At 43.4% G+C, this 15,429-nt stretch overlaps 1 protein-coding gene across 2 annotated transcripts; it reads left to right on the forward strand.

The window, feature by feature from the left end:
• The first annotated feature begins 8,181 nt into the window (after positions 1 to 8,181).
• On the forward strand, positions 8,182 to 14,376 carry LOC125545399 (phospholipase ABHD3-like). Of its 2 annotated transcripts, none has more exons than XM_048709321.1 (14): positions 8,182 to 8,651; positions 8,895 to 8,984; positions 9,364 to 9,431; positions 9,508 to 9,584; positions 9,723 to 9,812; positions 10,110 to 10,232; positions 10,741 to 10,818; positions 11,315 to 11,400; positions 12,062 to 12,110; positions 12,411 to 12,467; positions 12,652 to 12,782; positions 13,168 to 13,251; positions 13,340 to 13,406; positions 13,759 to 14,376. In XM_048709321.1, exons 1-14 carry the CDS (start codon positions 8,401 to 8,403, stop codon positions 14,212 to 14,214), a joined length of 1,707 nt encoding a protein of 568 aa, XP_048565278.1. In that variant the 5' UTR covers positions 8,182 to 8,400; the 3' UTR covers positions 14,215 to 14,376. The 2 variants fall into 2 exon arrangements, with proteins under 2 accessions (XP_048565278.1, XP_048565277.1); XM_048709320.1 differs by having other exon boundaries at positions 8,185 to 8,651; positions 9,502 to 9,584.
• Positions 14,377 to 15,429: the final 1,053 nt, after the last annotated feature.

Consider the following 15,429-nt stretch of genomic DNA (forward strand, 5'->3'; position numbering starts at 1 on the left):
TGGAGGCGGGCGGCAACAGTGGCGTCCACGCGCTTTTGACTTGCTATGTCGAGCGCTCGGCTTGTAGCAGGCAACAACAATGTTCGACCTTGCAACATTGTGTGTCCGGCTTCCAATAACATTGGTTCGCCTGGAAAAAAATGTCGATCAACTTACAACGTCGCACTTTCGACTTGCTATGTCAAGCGCTCGGCTTGTAGCAGTACCAACCGGCCTTGCGGCGTCGCACAGTTTTGTAGCACAGTGGTCAGACTTTTGTCATCGGAAAAACACAAGGACAACCAGACTTGCACTATGGCAACATAGGCAACCTTGCTTCCCGCGATTTAATAGCACAACAGTCTAGTTTCTCAACAAAAAGAACATTGGCGCCAAGATTTGTAGTGTCGAGCATCCGTCATGTAGCATCATTCTCGACGCTCGTAGCACGGCTCGCAACATCGGTGACGCTACCGCAACACCTACTCATTGCACCGGTCATGCCCACTACACGACATGGCTCGCGATACTTGCTTGTAGCACACCTCATAACACGACGACGCGCGTGACAACACCAGCGACACTCCCACGACACGCAGATGCTCTCACAGCAGGATGACACGCCTCACAACATCAATGCTCCTATGACACGTACGACGACACTTTTGCAACATGACAACATGCCTCCCAACAACGGCTCACAATATTGTTGATGCCCTTGTAGCATGGCGTGTTGCGCTCGGGGTTGCACACGAGCCATGTTGTTGCAATTATTTTAGTTCTTTTGGAACATGAGCCATATTGTGCTCGCTGGTTGCAACATGATTCATGTTGCGCTCGAAAAAATATGTTGTCGGTTGCAACATGATCCGTGTTGTGAAGCCCCTTTGCAACAAGGATGACGTTGCAAAGCCCCTTTGCAACAAAGATGATGTTGCAAAGCCGCTTCGCAATATGGTAGACGTGTGAAGCCGCAACAAAGATGATTTTGCAAAGCTTGGGGAGGATGGAGAATGAGGGAGAGGTCGGGCAACAAGCTTGGGGGAGAGAAATGACACCGACAGTCGTCAATGCCCCGACGATGGCTTGCAACACCGGATGGTTATTTACATCTTATCACTGCGGATGGTGGCCAGCCCTTGCAGTGCCGTGTATCCTTGTTGGGTCATATGTGGCAGCTTTGTAGCAGCGACGACCGGTCCTTGTAACAACATGCAGGCCGATTTGAAGCGGCGCCCAATTTTTGTTGCAACGCGCGACTGAGTTGCCGAGGCGCCGGGTTGCAACAACATGGCAACGAAATATTTTTTTTGAAGTACTAGTGGACTCTTTGGAATGGTCTCATAAGCTAAAAGCTACTGTACTACTTAGTGCATGAGCTTAGCATGCGTGCGTTGGCAGTAAAGAAACGTGTGAAAACAAACAGCTATAGGCCTAGGGGACCACTCACGTGAAAGCCAGACAGACCTCGCAGCTCTGTGCGCCGCGGTATATGTATTACGCTCGGCTGATCGGACAGCTCAGTGCTCGGCCGATCGGACGGTGTAGCGCGCGGCGGACGCCAGCGCTAAAATCAGCCGGCTGAATCGAAGGCTTTTCCATTAATTAAGCTGGATTTTGCCTAGGCTTTCATGAGAACAGTCTTTGGTCATCGATGGAAGATGGAAGATGATGCTGCATGGATATTAAGCTGACACCGTGACCTTCTCTTCCAGCTTTAGCCAACTACGTAGTAAAAAAGTTTTCTTGACGCAAAAGTAACTACTCCGTAAACCACCAGTTAATAGAAAACCGGTATGTTATCTCTTGAAGATCCATCTCTATGGCATACACTGACTAAAATCGCGGAAGAAAGGAAATTGCGGTAGAGAAACTTGCAGCGATTGTGAAGGCATGAATGGCACGATCTCCCACGATTTCATGAGTCATACCAATCATGGGGCAGTTTCAGATCGGCGATAGCACTGCAATAGCTGCTATTTCGCTGGCGATTAATCCTTCCTAACCTATGATAGAAATTCGTCTCCTCACAGCTGACCACCTTGCCTTTGATCCCGTTGTGTTCATTACACAACAGTTGTCTCATGGGTGCAGCTTTAGGGTGCCGATGATATACTTTTAATGACATATAACCATATTTTGTTGACCAAAATTATAAGTCAAAGTTTGATAGGAAAAACGAAGTGATTTTTTATAAAATAAGGCGGGGTATAAGATGTTTTGGATATTTTAATACGGACTACATATACAAAATAAAAATAAATGAACAATTACACTAAAATATGTCTATATACATCTGATTTTGAAAAGGTTAGAACATCTTATATTTCTAAATGGAGGGAGTATTATAGAAATAGATAAATTTCTCTATAAACTTGGTCAAACCATTGTGCACTATATTACATGGGACAGAGGAAGTATTATTATAATTTGGTGCGGCCTAAATACTTCAATACTCCCATAGAAATAGAAGATTAGGTTTCAGCCGAACATCATATGATTCGATTTTTTTTTAAACTATGATGATTTTTATAGCAATTTCGGAAACTATACATCCTAATGCAGTAAAATCAAAAGTATCACCCTGTCGGCCTCATGTTGGCCGAAGAGAGACTTTTCGGCCTACCATTGGCCGAAGAGGGACTTCTCGGCCAACCGCTGGCCAAAAAGGACTTTTCGGCCAATAGTTGGCCAAAGAGTCCCTCTTCGGACAACACCGGCTCTACTGTTTTAGAAAATTCATATCAATTAGGATTTTTAGTATTTTAATTTGATTCTTTTTGCATTAGATTAGAAATTTTATGAAGTTTCTGTAGATATCAAGTTTGACTAGATTTGAAAGTTTGAATTTGATTTTTTATGAATTTGCTTAAATCACTAGATTGCCTATAATTTGAGCTAGGAGTATTCTTTTTAGATGGTTCTTTTTGCTACTGGTTCATTTTGACTTTGTTTATCAGTAGTAATTAATTGGTGAATTTTAGGATTATTTAAAATTAGGTTTTCATGAAAATAGTTCTGTTTTAGTGTTTTATAGGTTTTGTGCTATTTATTTTAATTTTAATTGCTTTAAATTGTTTTATTTATTTTTTTAACATATTCTTTTTGTTTCTGTTAAGTTATTAGTAAATATTTTATTTGTAGTATTTTTTTGTATTTTATTTCTTTTATCCTCCATTTTCTTTCCCGTCGTTCTTTCCCTCCATTTTCTCCCGCTATTTTCTTTGCCGCCATTTTCTCCCGCCATTCTTTGTCGCCATTCTCTCCCGCCATTATTTGCCTCCATTTTCTCCTGCCATTTTCTTTCCCGTTATTTTATTTGCCGCCATTCTCTCCCTCCATTTTCTCCCGCCATTTTATTTCTTGCCATTCTCTCCCGCCATTTTATTTCCCGCTATTTTCTTTCCCGCCATCTTCTTTCTCGCCATTTTCACTTCTCAACTTATAAAACGAGCCTCATGTTGTCCACGACCGTAGATAACATCGTCTGATACGGTCTGTGTCTCCTGCGTCGGTGCTGCTGGTAGAGTGTGAAACACTGTCTGAGAGAAGTCATAAGTGTTTGCAGCTTCGTCATCATCATCGGAGAGTGTTTCACACTTATGACTTCTCTCACACAGTGTTTCACACTCCACATGAAGGCATCATAGTCATCCTCCGTCGATGCAGCACTCCTTAGTGTGGTGGGAGAGAATGGCGGGAAAGAAAATAGCGGGAGAAAATGGTGGCAAAGAAGATGGCGGGAAATAAAATGGAGGGAAAAAGATTGCAGAAAAGTATCTTTTTTCATGTATAAAACGGCAATGGTTGTACATGATTTATAAGGAACTTTTAAATATAAACTCCTATGAAGCTCAAAACAAGTTTTCTAGTAGGATAAAAGAAATAAAATATAAAAAAACTACAAATAAAATAGCTACTGATAACTAAACAGAAACAAAAAGAATATGTCAAAAAAACTAAAGAAAACAATTTAAAGCAATTAAAATTAAAAGAAATGGCATAAAACCTATAAAACACTGAAACAGAACTGTTTTCTTAAAAACCTAATTTTAAATAATTATAAAATTCGCCAATTAATTACTACTGATAAACAAAGTCACAAAGAACTAGTAGCAAAAAGAATCATCTGAAAAAATACTCCTAGCTCAAATTATAGGCAATCTAGTGATTTGAGAAAATTCATGAAATTCAAATTCAAACTTTCAAGTCTAGTCAAACTTGATATATACAGAAACTTCATAAAATTTCTAATCTAATGCAAAAAGAATCAAATTAAAATACTAAAAATCCTAATTGATATGAATTTTCTAAAACAATAGAGCAGGTGTTGGCCGAAGAGGGACTCTTTGGCCAACGGTTGGCCGAAAAGTCTCTCTTCGGCCAACATGAGGCCGACAGGGTGATACTTTTGATTTTTCTGCATTAGAGTGTATAGTTTCTGAATTTGCTATAAAAATCATCATAGTTTTAAAAATAATCTTCGGAGCCTAATACAACTCATCTCTACTCCTCATAAATACTATTGTACATTCCACGTCTAAATAAATGACGACACTTCCATTAAAAAAATTATGAAGTTGTTTCTCCGCTTCATCAACAGAGCTATGTATTAGGCTGAGGGGGGCATGGCCCCCAACTATAAACCAATTTCTGAAGATTTTTTTTATTGGAGGGCTTAGGGCATCTCCAACGCTGACCCCCAAATAGAACACAATATCCTTCCATGGACCGGTGGGGACCAGTTCACGGACAATGATGCGGGAGGGAGCCATCCAACGCTTATTCATGAATAATCCTAATTTGTTCGGTTGGGAGGCGAGAGAGGAGAGAGCAGGACCATGCATTTGCTGTGTGGTTGGGAGGCGAGAGAGGAGAGAGGATGACCGCATGGTTGATTTTCGTTGGTCAAGGGGATATCCTGACGCCTGCAAACTAGCCACAAATTTGCTTCCACAATACTGGATTTCGGGCATGAGGACTGGTCTGCGAAAACTATAGGGACTCGGTTGGATAGCAAAAGTGGGAAAAAGTGGTCCGAACACCATGGTCCAAACATATACGGGAGGTTTGAGGGTCCGCCTTGAAGATGCCCTTAGATGAAAAAAATTTAGCCTTTGTGAGCCTTAAACAGTCATCTTATGTCTTGCCCCCATAACATATTTTGTCTAGCTCCGCCGCTGTATAGTTGATTGGATGATGATCATGCACACATGGACTAGTGTCAGTTGCTACATTACAGTATGTACTAATCACTTCCATCCAACACTAGTTGATTAATTTTGTTGACCGGTGATGATTAATGAGATTGAGAACCCTTAGAATTAAGGGGATGGGAGTCGAATCGAGAAGAGGGGAAAGGGCTTACTATTCCACCGCCGGGGAGAGGGATGCCATCAATGGGGTCATTTTCGTCGCGATGAAGCACGTACTGCTGCTACTCCGGGTCACCGCCGTTGTTCGCACCGTTACATTTGGATGGGAGAGGGTGGAGGAAGGATGTCGCTGTTGTCTCCCTCGGTAGAGCTGTTGCTGCCCTCCATCACTAGTGCCGACGCTGCAGAGAGAGAGAGAGAGAGAGAGAGAGAGAGAGAGAGAGAGAGACGCATGGTTTGGTTCCACGGGGTGGGACATGTGAATAGCTTCCCGACAGTTTCCACAAGGTTTGGGAGGGGTTTAATCCTAGTCGGGTCTAACCAAAGGCAGCCAAAATGGATCCAACCCCTGTCGAGGCACGCTTGGTTGTTCAACCGCAATTTTCTTGGTAACTCATGATAGTACGAGGATGTTAGTCTCTGCCCAAAGTCGGGACCCGCGAGAAAGGAGTCTCATGGCATGTCGGTTTGCCTAAAAGCGACAAGAGGAGACGATATCGCTATAGTCCTCCGACAAGATGCCATAAGTTTCTGGCAAGCCATCAAGACTAGAATCTAGGCTATGCAACAAGAATAGTGATTGAACAAGAGGACTATGTAAGAAAAATAGCGATTGAGCAACCCATAAGAGGGCGAGGCGAGAAAACAACAAGATGTGACATATCGCTATAGTCCTCCATGTTCGGGACACTCTCATTGTTAAGGTCACACAAGCCAGGTTGATCATTGATCTAGTCATTTATGGCATCTTCCTATACCTTTTCTTGAAAGCCAAACCATTTTTATTAGGCAATTGTAAGATGACTCGGTCACTAAGAAGCCATATTGATCATCGGCCCACTCACTTTCTAGCAACTGCATGAAAATACGATGATCATCACGCATGACCACATCTATTGTGTCATCACATGAATCCCCCCCATGGTCCGAACAACATGGTCCGAACATATACGGGAGGTTTGAGGGTCCGCCTTGAAGATGCCCTCAGATGATGAAAAATAGCCTTTGTGAGCCTTAAACAGTCATCTTATGTCTTGCCCCCATAACATATTTTGTCTAGCTCCGCCGCTGTATAGTTGATTGGCTGATGATCATGCACACATGGACTAGTGTCAGTTGCTACATTACAGTACATACTAATCACTTCCATCCAACACTAGTTGATTAATTTTGTTGACCGGTGATGATTAATGAGATCAAGAACCCTTAGAATTAAGGGGATGAGAGTCGAATCGAGAAGAGGGGAAAGGGCTTACTATTCCACCGCCGGGGAGAGGGGTGCCATCAATGGGGTCATTTTCGTCGCAACGAAGCATGTACTGCTGCTACTCCGGGTCACCGCCGTTGTTCGCACCGTTACAATTGGATGGGGAGAGGGTGGAGGAAGGATGTCGCTGTTGTCTCCCTCGGTAGAGCTGTTGCTGCCCTCCATCACTAGTGCCAACGCTGGAGAGAGAGAGAGAGAGAGAGAGAGAGAGAGAGAGAGAGAGAGAGAGAGAGAGACGGAGACGTGTGGTTTGGTTCCACGGGGTGGGACATGTGAATAGCTTCCCGACGGTTTCCACGAGGTTTGGGAGGGGTTTAATCCTAGTCGGGGTCTAACCAAAGGCAGCCAAAATGGATCCAACCCCTGTCGAGGCAAAACCCTCGGGGAACGGGCGGGATGGTATTACACGAACAAAGCCTAAGCGGGAGAAAGATCGTAAGCTCCTCTTCACCGGGAAAAGAAAATCTTATACCCCTCAAGACACAGAAAACAACAAAAAATCATGACAAGCACGCTTGGTTGTTCAACCGCAATTTTCTTAGTAACTCATGATAGTACGAGGATGTTAGTCTCTACCCAAAGTCGGGACCCGCGAGAAAGGAGTCTCATGGCATGTCGGTTTGCCTAAAAGCGACAAGAGGAGACGATATCGCTATAGTCCTCCGACAAGATGCCATAAGTTTCTGGCAAGCCATCAGGAGACTAGAATCTAGGCTATGCAACAAGAATAGTGATTGAACAAGAGGACTATGTAACAAAAATAGCGATTGAGCAACCCATAAGAGGGCGAGGCGAGAAAACAACAAGATGTGACATATCGCTATAGTCCTCCACGTTCGGGGCACTCTCATTGTTAAGGTCACTCAAGCCAAGTTGACCATTGATCCAGTCATTTATGGCATCTTCCTATACCTTTTATTGAAAGCCAAATAATTTTTATTAGGCAATTGTAAGACGACTCAGTCACTAAGAAGCCACGTACATTGATCATCGGCCCACTCACTTTCTAGCAACTGTATGAAAATACGATGATCATCACGCATGACCGCATCTATTGTGTCGTCACATGAATCCCCCCCCCCCCTATTGCGCTATGACTCGAATCCTCCGCACCTATTGTGTGGGTCCGCATAAAAAGGCCTCAACCACATTTATCTTGACAATGCTCTTGGGATGCTTAAGCCACACCTTTCTACTGCATCATCTGTCCATAACTCGTAGATTATACCGTTTTTGTCCAAATGTATGTTACTATACTAGTTAAAATGGTCATGTTCATGGTATCTAGGCTAACTGCCGCAAAGAAAAAAGGTATCTAGGCTAGCATGTTTTTAAAAGTAAAGAATCTAGAGCAAAGAAGATATGACTTGGAGGTCATTCCTAAGCGGGAGAAAGATCATGAGCTCCTCTCTCTCGTGACAGGTACGTACCACGTCCGTGCGGTTGTTCAACGGCACCTCTCTTGGTAGCTCGTGACGGTACGACCGTACGAGAATGCCAGCCTCCGCCCAAATTCGGGACCCGCGAGGAAGGGGCCTCGTGTCCTGGCGGTTTGCCTAAACGCGACGAGGCGACGTCTCTCTCGCTCTCGTCCTTCGCCTTCTCGCGGGCCATCTCCGTCCATCATCGTGTGGGTCGCGGCCTCCGCCGCTCGAACAACCTTCGTATATAGTACTACCGCTCCCACTCCCGCTCGCCCCCTCCCTCCCTCCCTCCGGCCTCCCTCCACGCAGCCGCGGCCTCGTCTCGTCCGATCCCCTCGACCCCCCGCGTCCCGCAATGGCGGCCGCGGCCGCCGCCGGCGAGTCGGCCGGCGAGCTGCTGCGCCGCGCGGCGGCGCTGGTCCCCGCGGAGCACTACGCGCTCGCGGCCCTCGTCGCCGTCTCGGCCCTCGCGTACCGGTTCGTGGAGCTCCACGTCATCGGCGACCTCCTCCGCGGCCTCCGCGGCCGCCGCGTCGAGCTCACCTTCCACCCCGCCTCCGAGATCTACCACTGCGTCGCCTCCAAGTGCCGCTCGCTCCACGGCAGGTACGCACGCACCGCCGCCGGGCCCTGGGCCTGATCGGCGAATTTTCTCGGTCGCGTCAGAAATAGCAGGACCCGAATAATAATTAAATTAAACGCCGCCTGGGGTTTTCAGTCTAATCGCTCGGCCACCGCAATTCGTGGTCAGAGCTGCATTGGTGCGACTGGCTGTGCTTTCAGGCGACTTCTGCATTTCGCCATGGCTGCCTGAGGTTGACTGTGTTTGTGTTATGATGATGGACGCAGGTACCTGGCGACGCCTTGGCTTGCGAGCCCGCATTTGCAGACATTGTTCCTGGGAATCCATGGCAGACCACCGTCCTTCACCTACAAGAGGTTAGGCTAGATCCTTGTAGAGATTAGTTGTACAAGTGCATTCTGCTCTTGAACATTGCAAACTATCCGATTATAGTGTCCCTTTGAAAAAATTACCGCAGTCTGCACTGGCAGTTATTCTGCTACTGTATCACAAGTCTAACTACACGCTGGACTGTAGTTGCTGGTTCTGTGAACGCAAAACAATCAACTCATGTGATTTAATTTGGCTATGTATCATTTCTTCGTGACTGCTGTTATTGCTCTTCAATATGATAAAGATCAATGCGTTAACTCTTTTTGTTCATGATGTATGCCTTCTTGATTTTGGAGGAGCACGAGAATCACTTCTCTTACATTTTTGGTTGACAATGGACCGATTATATCCTCTATACTGCAGGCAACTGTACACAGTTCGTGATGGTGGAACCATTGCTTTGGATTGGCTGCTGGCCTTTGATTTGGAGGGTACGGGGCTCACATATTGTGGAATTGTATATATCATATATGGTGGTGTCTGACATTTTTAGCTTGGCAGATGCAGATGAGATCATTTCAAAAGATTCTTCAACACCCCTTTTAGTTGTCGTCCCTGGATTAACCAGTGATTCTGATGCTGCTGTTAGTCTCTAACCTTTTTCTGATGTTGGCTTATACAGTTATACCTGTGTTGCATATTTGAAGAGCTCTGGGTTTCATGATTAGATAACTTATTACTATATTTGGTAACCATTCTAAATATTTAGTTGGCTATTGCAGTATGCAAAACACTTGGTTCATTCCATGGCAAGAAAAGGGTGGAATGTTGTTGTAAGTAACCACAGGGGTCTTGGTGGTGTGTCCATTACAGTAAGTTCAGTTATATAATTTACATTTCCAGTTATTGATATTTCACTCCGCAATCTCCCTGTTACTTTGCTGCAAACTTACAAATTCTTGATTGCTGTTTGGAGTTTGCTTGTCACCTGTAAATTGTCAAGAAGATTTATGCCTGTTACTTGAGCTATAAACCTGGTTACCTTAAAATGACCATAGAACATGCCGGAAGTCAAACTTATAGACTGCAGAAAGAAGTTTGATGTGCACTGAATGAATTCATTTGGTCATTCACCATCACTCGCCCCATAAATTTTGTTTGCCTGACAGTCAGATTGCCTCTACAATGGTGGATGGACAGAGGATGTCCGAGAAGTTATTAATTATCTCCATCGCAAGTATCCAAAGGCTCCGATGTTCTGTGTTGGTACAAGCATAGGTGCCAATATCCTGGTATGTTATCTTTGTCTAAACTTGCCTTTCATTTTCTACCACAAGTGACGATTGAATAGTTGTTAGTTGCTTAGTCTACTAACACCACTTGGACCTTTGTATTTGACTTTGATTTAGTTTTAAAATTATAACTTCTTTACATACTACGTAAGAAACCAGACTGGACCATCCAGGTAGTGTCTGAAACCAGCTATTCTATTAAGTCTTCCCTCCGCATATGATGTTAAACTAAGTGTTTTTGAAGAAAAATTATACACACATAATTAATGCAAATCTATCCTTTTTTCTCTCGCCAAAACCCCCTGTAAGGATCATTTGGCAATCCTTGTCAGATCTATCATTTACAGGTTTATCATTTAGATAATGTGGATTTCTACTATTGTGTGTTCACTAACTCCCGTGCTGCTCTTGCTTATTATCTCAATAAATGCTAAAATATGTCACTGGATCTAAGAGCAATCTTGATTGATGTACTGACAGTGTATATTGAATACACATCTTTGCCCAGGTCAAGTACCTTGGAGAAGAAGGTGAGAGTACTCCTCTGGCTGGTGCTGCATCTATTTGTTCTCCATGGGATCTGGTGGTTAGTTGCTGGACCTGATTAACTGTAGTACATAGTACTTATAACTGCATATGCAATTTACTGCAACTCTCACTAATTTTGAACTTAGTTTGACACCACCTTCCTGAGAAGAATGTATTTGTCATGAACAAAGAGATTCGCTGCTCAAAGAACCTATGAATAATCTTTCCTATGTTTTGATTCATCTGGGGAGATTTCTGGAAGTGCTTTTGCTTTTTTCTTGTTTACCGAAAACTGTTAGGGGAGGCCGCAGCAGTAAATTTAAGTATCAAATTTTGCTTTTGCTTTACTATTACAGAGTTATCCATTCTTAACCTCTTTTGAGTCATAACGTAATCATTTCGATAGAAGGGCAAGGGTTCTCTTCTGTACTACCAAGTTTACCCAATTGCTTCCACAGAGCAACACCAAATCAGCACTTAGCATCATTGTATCAGTGCAACACCAATTCAGCACTAGAATCATTGTATTTTGTCATTTAACTTCAATTTTGTAGGTATGTGACAGATTTATTTCCCGTAAGCTTGTGCAACGGTTTTATGACAAAGCCCTTGCGTTTGGTCTAAAGGGCTACGCAAAGCTGTAAGTATCCGGTCCTTAGTAAGCATTTTTACATGACTCTTTTTACCGAATCTCCAGTTTTGACGTCATTCTTACTGTTTTGATTTTGGTGCTACTGCTATACCCTCCTGTAGATTCCTATTATGTGTATATATTAATCCTAAATTTAGTTTTTTAAATATATTAAAGTCTCACTTGAGGACAGAAGATAAACTTTGTCTATGTAACCCTAGTTCAGTGATGCCATTTTTTGTACTGTAGTTCTAATTCTTTTACAGCTTGGAAATACATGTCTGTACAAGGGGAAAAACTATATTTGTACAGGTTTGAGCAAATGCGTGATATGTTCCCATTATCCAATAATCTCTGCAGCTTTGCCGAAAATAAAACAATGTCTATGCAAGTGTATTGGTTCCACTAGCAGTCTGGAGCTAGAACAGAACCTAGAAATGCTCTATATTTTCCACTTTTTGGTTGCAAGAGGCACTGGGTACAAGTCTATTGTCCATACTTCACTTCTGATCTGATCTCACTATGATAGTACCCTTTGCAGAGTAGTGACAGGAATAATGACAAAAGATCCAAGTTGTAGTTCACGGCACTAAAACTTGTAATCGATTATATGATGGCTGTTGAGCAAGAGGGCCCTTTCTTAGATTGCTTATGTTTTCCCCTTTTGCAGACATCAACCTGTCTTGGCTCGCCTTGCAAATTGGGAGGGTATTAAAAAGGTTTGACTCAGTCTGCTGCAAAATTGTTTCAGGCACTGCATAAATTTGTGGGATTTATATTGAAACTGTCCTTCTGTTAATTTGATCACTTTCACTTTGTGGAGCCAGAACACTGATTTGTTGGCATGTACTGTTTTATAATTAGCTACTTGTCTACTTTAAATTCAAGCTGCCAACAGTTTGACTACTTTGCTACTTCATAACTGGGAGAGTTCGTTTTGAGGGGATATTCATTTTTTTTTCTATTTTCAGTCACGCTCTATCCGGGAGTTTGACCACCATGTTTTTTTCTATTTTCAGTCACGCTCTATCCGGGAGTTTGACCACCATGCCACTTGCATTGTTGCAAAATATGAGGTACCTTCCTAGCACGCCCATTGCCTAGCTTTGCTCATTACCTGATTCTGTCATCAATCAGATGTCTTACTCTTCCTGTTGCTTACATCACATGCCCACTGCTCTATGATTATAAGATTAAGAACTGCTTGCTGTTGAATAATGGGAGAATCTCATTGCTCACGTAATATTTTTTATTTCTCAGACTGTGGATACCTACTACCGCCGGTGCAGCAGTGCTAGTTTTGTTGGTAATGTGTCAGTTCCCTTGCTTTGTATAAGTGCTTTGGATGACCCCCTTTGCACAAGAGAGGCAATTCCTTGGGACGAATGCAGGTGATTTTTTTTCCTTGTAAAAAGCATTCCCCTGAAATTTATATTTTCTATACCAATGTTGAAGCATGAGTTCCAATCAATCCAGAGCATACATAAGGAATTGATCCAATGGATGAGAAAATAAGCTCAAACACATGCGCTAATTATCCTCTTAATTGCACATTTAGCTCTCTTAACTTCTTGACAAATTTCTCTGTACATCTCATTGATATTTCTATCCCATCACATTCTTTATATTCGATTTACATAGCCTGCTGCTTCTCTTGGTTGTACATGTCAGCTGCATATGCCATTTATATCTCACGGGATGTATAATGTGAAAACGTCCATTGCACATACATGATTACTGGTATCTACTTATTGAAAGCATCTTGATTTGATTTAGAGCGAACAAGAACATTGTTTTGGCGACTACTCAGAATGGTGGCCATCTCGCATTTTTTCAAGGACTAACTGCTGGAAAACTATGGTATGGTGATCGTACTATATCTGAAAATGTTTAGTATATCCATGTGGGTTATATTTTTATTGCATGATTTAATTGAAATACTTTGTAGGTGGGTTGGAGCTGTGTCTGAGTTCCTTTGTGCTCTGCATGACAGCTCGTACATGCATCGACAAAAGGTGTGTCACTATATCATAGTTCATGGATGAAAGCACCTAAGTGCAGCGCTTTGGCTCCCGGGTCCATTGGAGCCCGAGTTCAAAAAAATAAAATGAAATACATATTTTGAAATACATAAAGATGTGATCTACATACATGTAAAATAGTTAAATCTATATGTACTAGTGCAAAAAAGAAAAAAGAAAAACATATTTTATTTTGGAACACCAAAATGTGTTCTGTAAACTTTGAGAAAAAAGGGGGGCTCCAACTGAACTGAGCTCATTTTATGATATCCTCGTATCCGTATGTCGCACACCCAATTTTGATATGGTCTTTACATTGGTCTGTTAATGTCGTAACTAAATGCAGGCGGAAGATCATGTTCTGCATTCTTCACTGGAGTCGTCCATTGACAAGAGCCCGTACGTCAACATCCTTGGAGATGGAATGATAGCTCCGGTCGGAAACGATGGCCCCCCTTCTAGCCAGATCACCGATGATCTGAAGCCGAATGCCACGGCGAACAGCACACAACAAGATGAACAAGCCAAGGAAGCGGAGAACAATAGCGGCACGGATGCAGTGCCCGCTCAAAGCCCTGCAGCTGCAGGGTCCGCAAAGCAGCAAGGGGAGGAACGCTACGCTGATAAGATCCGCGATGCCATGGCTCCCGTCAAGAGATCCGTAAACAAGCTCGCCCGGTACCAAGGGAGGTCAGTCTGGCTCCTCGCGTACGTTGCCTTGGTGACATCGTGGCCGCTGCTTGGCTCCCTGGCTTTCATGCTCTTCAGGAAGAAGTCAAGGAATCCTCTGTCCGCTAAGTAATCATGGTACAGATAAGTAAACTCTGCGCATAGTATTTACTCCTTTTGCATCATGGTCTGTATGCACGCCTTGGTGCAGTGGTCGGAATAATAACGGTGTCATACGTGCACCTGTCTTCAGCTATACGTGTTTAGGCAATTTTGTGCCGATAAGATGCTTCCATATCGTCGTGTTGCCATCTCGCACCAACCTGCATGTGTTACTACCATGGAAGAGAAAAGGCTGGGTTTGTCTTGTTGATCCCCTCTCTGGGCGCTTGCTAGAGACAAGTGGATGGTGTGGAGGGTTTCTGTCTTCTTTAATCCAAGAAAGTGAGAATGGGAAAACGGGAAATTGGTGGTTTCCCTAGGTGGTTAACATTCTCAAGTGTCAACAAAAGGGACAATGGCTGACATTGACGTATCATCTCCTTGACGTGGCTATGCTCCTGGTCAGATTTGCTTGGATCGTCTACGATTTCGGTGCAGTGACTAGTGAGATATCTTTTGGGAGCACTTGTTCGATTCCTGGCCACACACGCGTGGCCCCGGCCGGCCTCTGCTCCGCTTTCGTTCTTGGCCTAGCGTAAAATTCCCTGCCTGCCTTTTCATGCCGATAAGATGCGCTTTTCTGAAAAACGATTCTGAATTTTCCGTTGGGAGATATACTTGCATCTTCCTCTGAATAATCTACGGAAATCTTCCGTTGAGAGATATACTTGCATCTTCCTCTGAATTATCTACGGAAATCTTATCTGGCGACCGTTCGCCGGGAAGGGATGACAGCTCGAATGTTTTTATTGACAGTTTTAGTTGTTAGGGGGTTGGCAGTTTTTTCAAAGCGACGTGTCATTTTCTAGTATGAAAGCTCAAAACTGTCATCCCGCTGAATAATGTCACGTAACTATGAAAAAACTGTCATCCCACACACAACTAAAAATGTCATCAAAATGTTTGCAAGAGTGTCATCCATTCCTCGCCAGAGAATAGGGTCCATAACCTATTCGTTGTCACGCAAGCCACTTTGACATGGAGTACTATATACTACTAGTACTATAAAACTATATATGGCGGAGAAATTATGGTGGCTTGTGATTTGCTGGCTTGTTGCGTGAACCATTCCGCCCGATCTTGAGGCGTGCACGGATTTCACAAGACCAATAAACAAATACTCCCAAGCTCAACCACGATCCTTCCAACTCTGCTGGATAATCGAAAACTACTCCTACGTGAGTAG

This window comes from Triticum urartu, chromosome 3, assembly GCF_003073215.2.
Source record: "Triticum urartu cultivar G1812 chromosome 3, Tu2.1, whole genome shotgun sequence".
Lineage (NCBI taxonomy): Eukaryota > Viridiplantae > Streptophyta > Magnoliopsida > Poales > Poaceae > Triticum > Triticum urartu.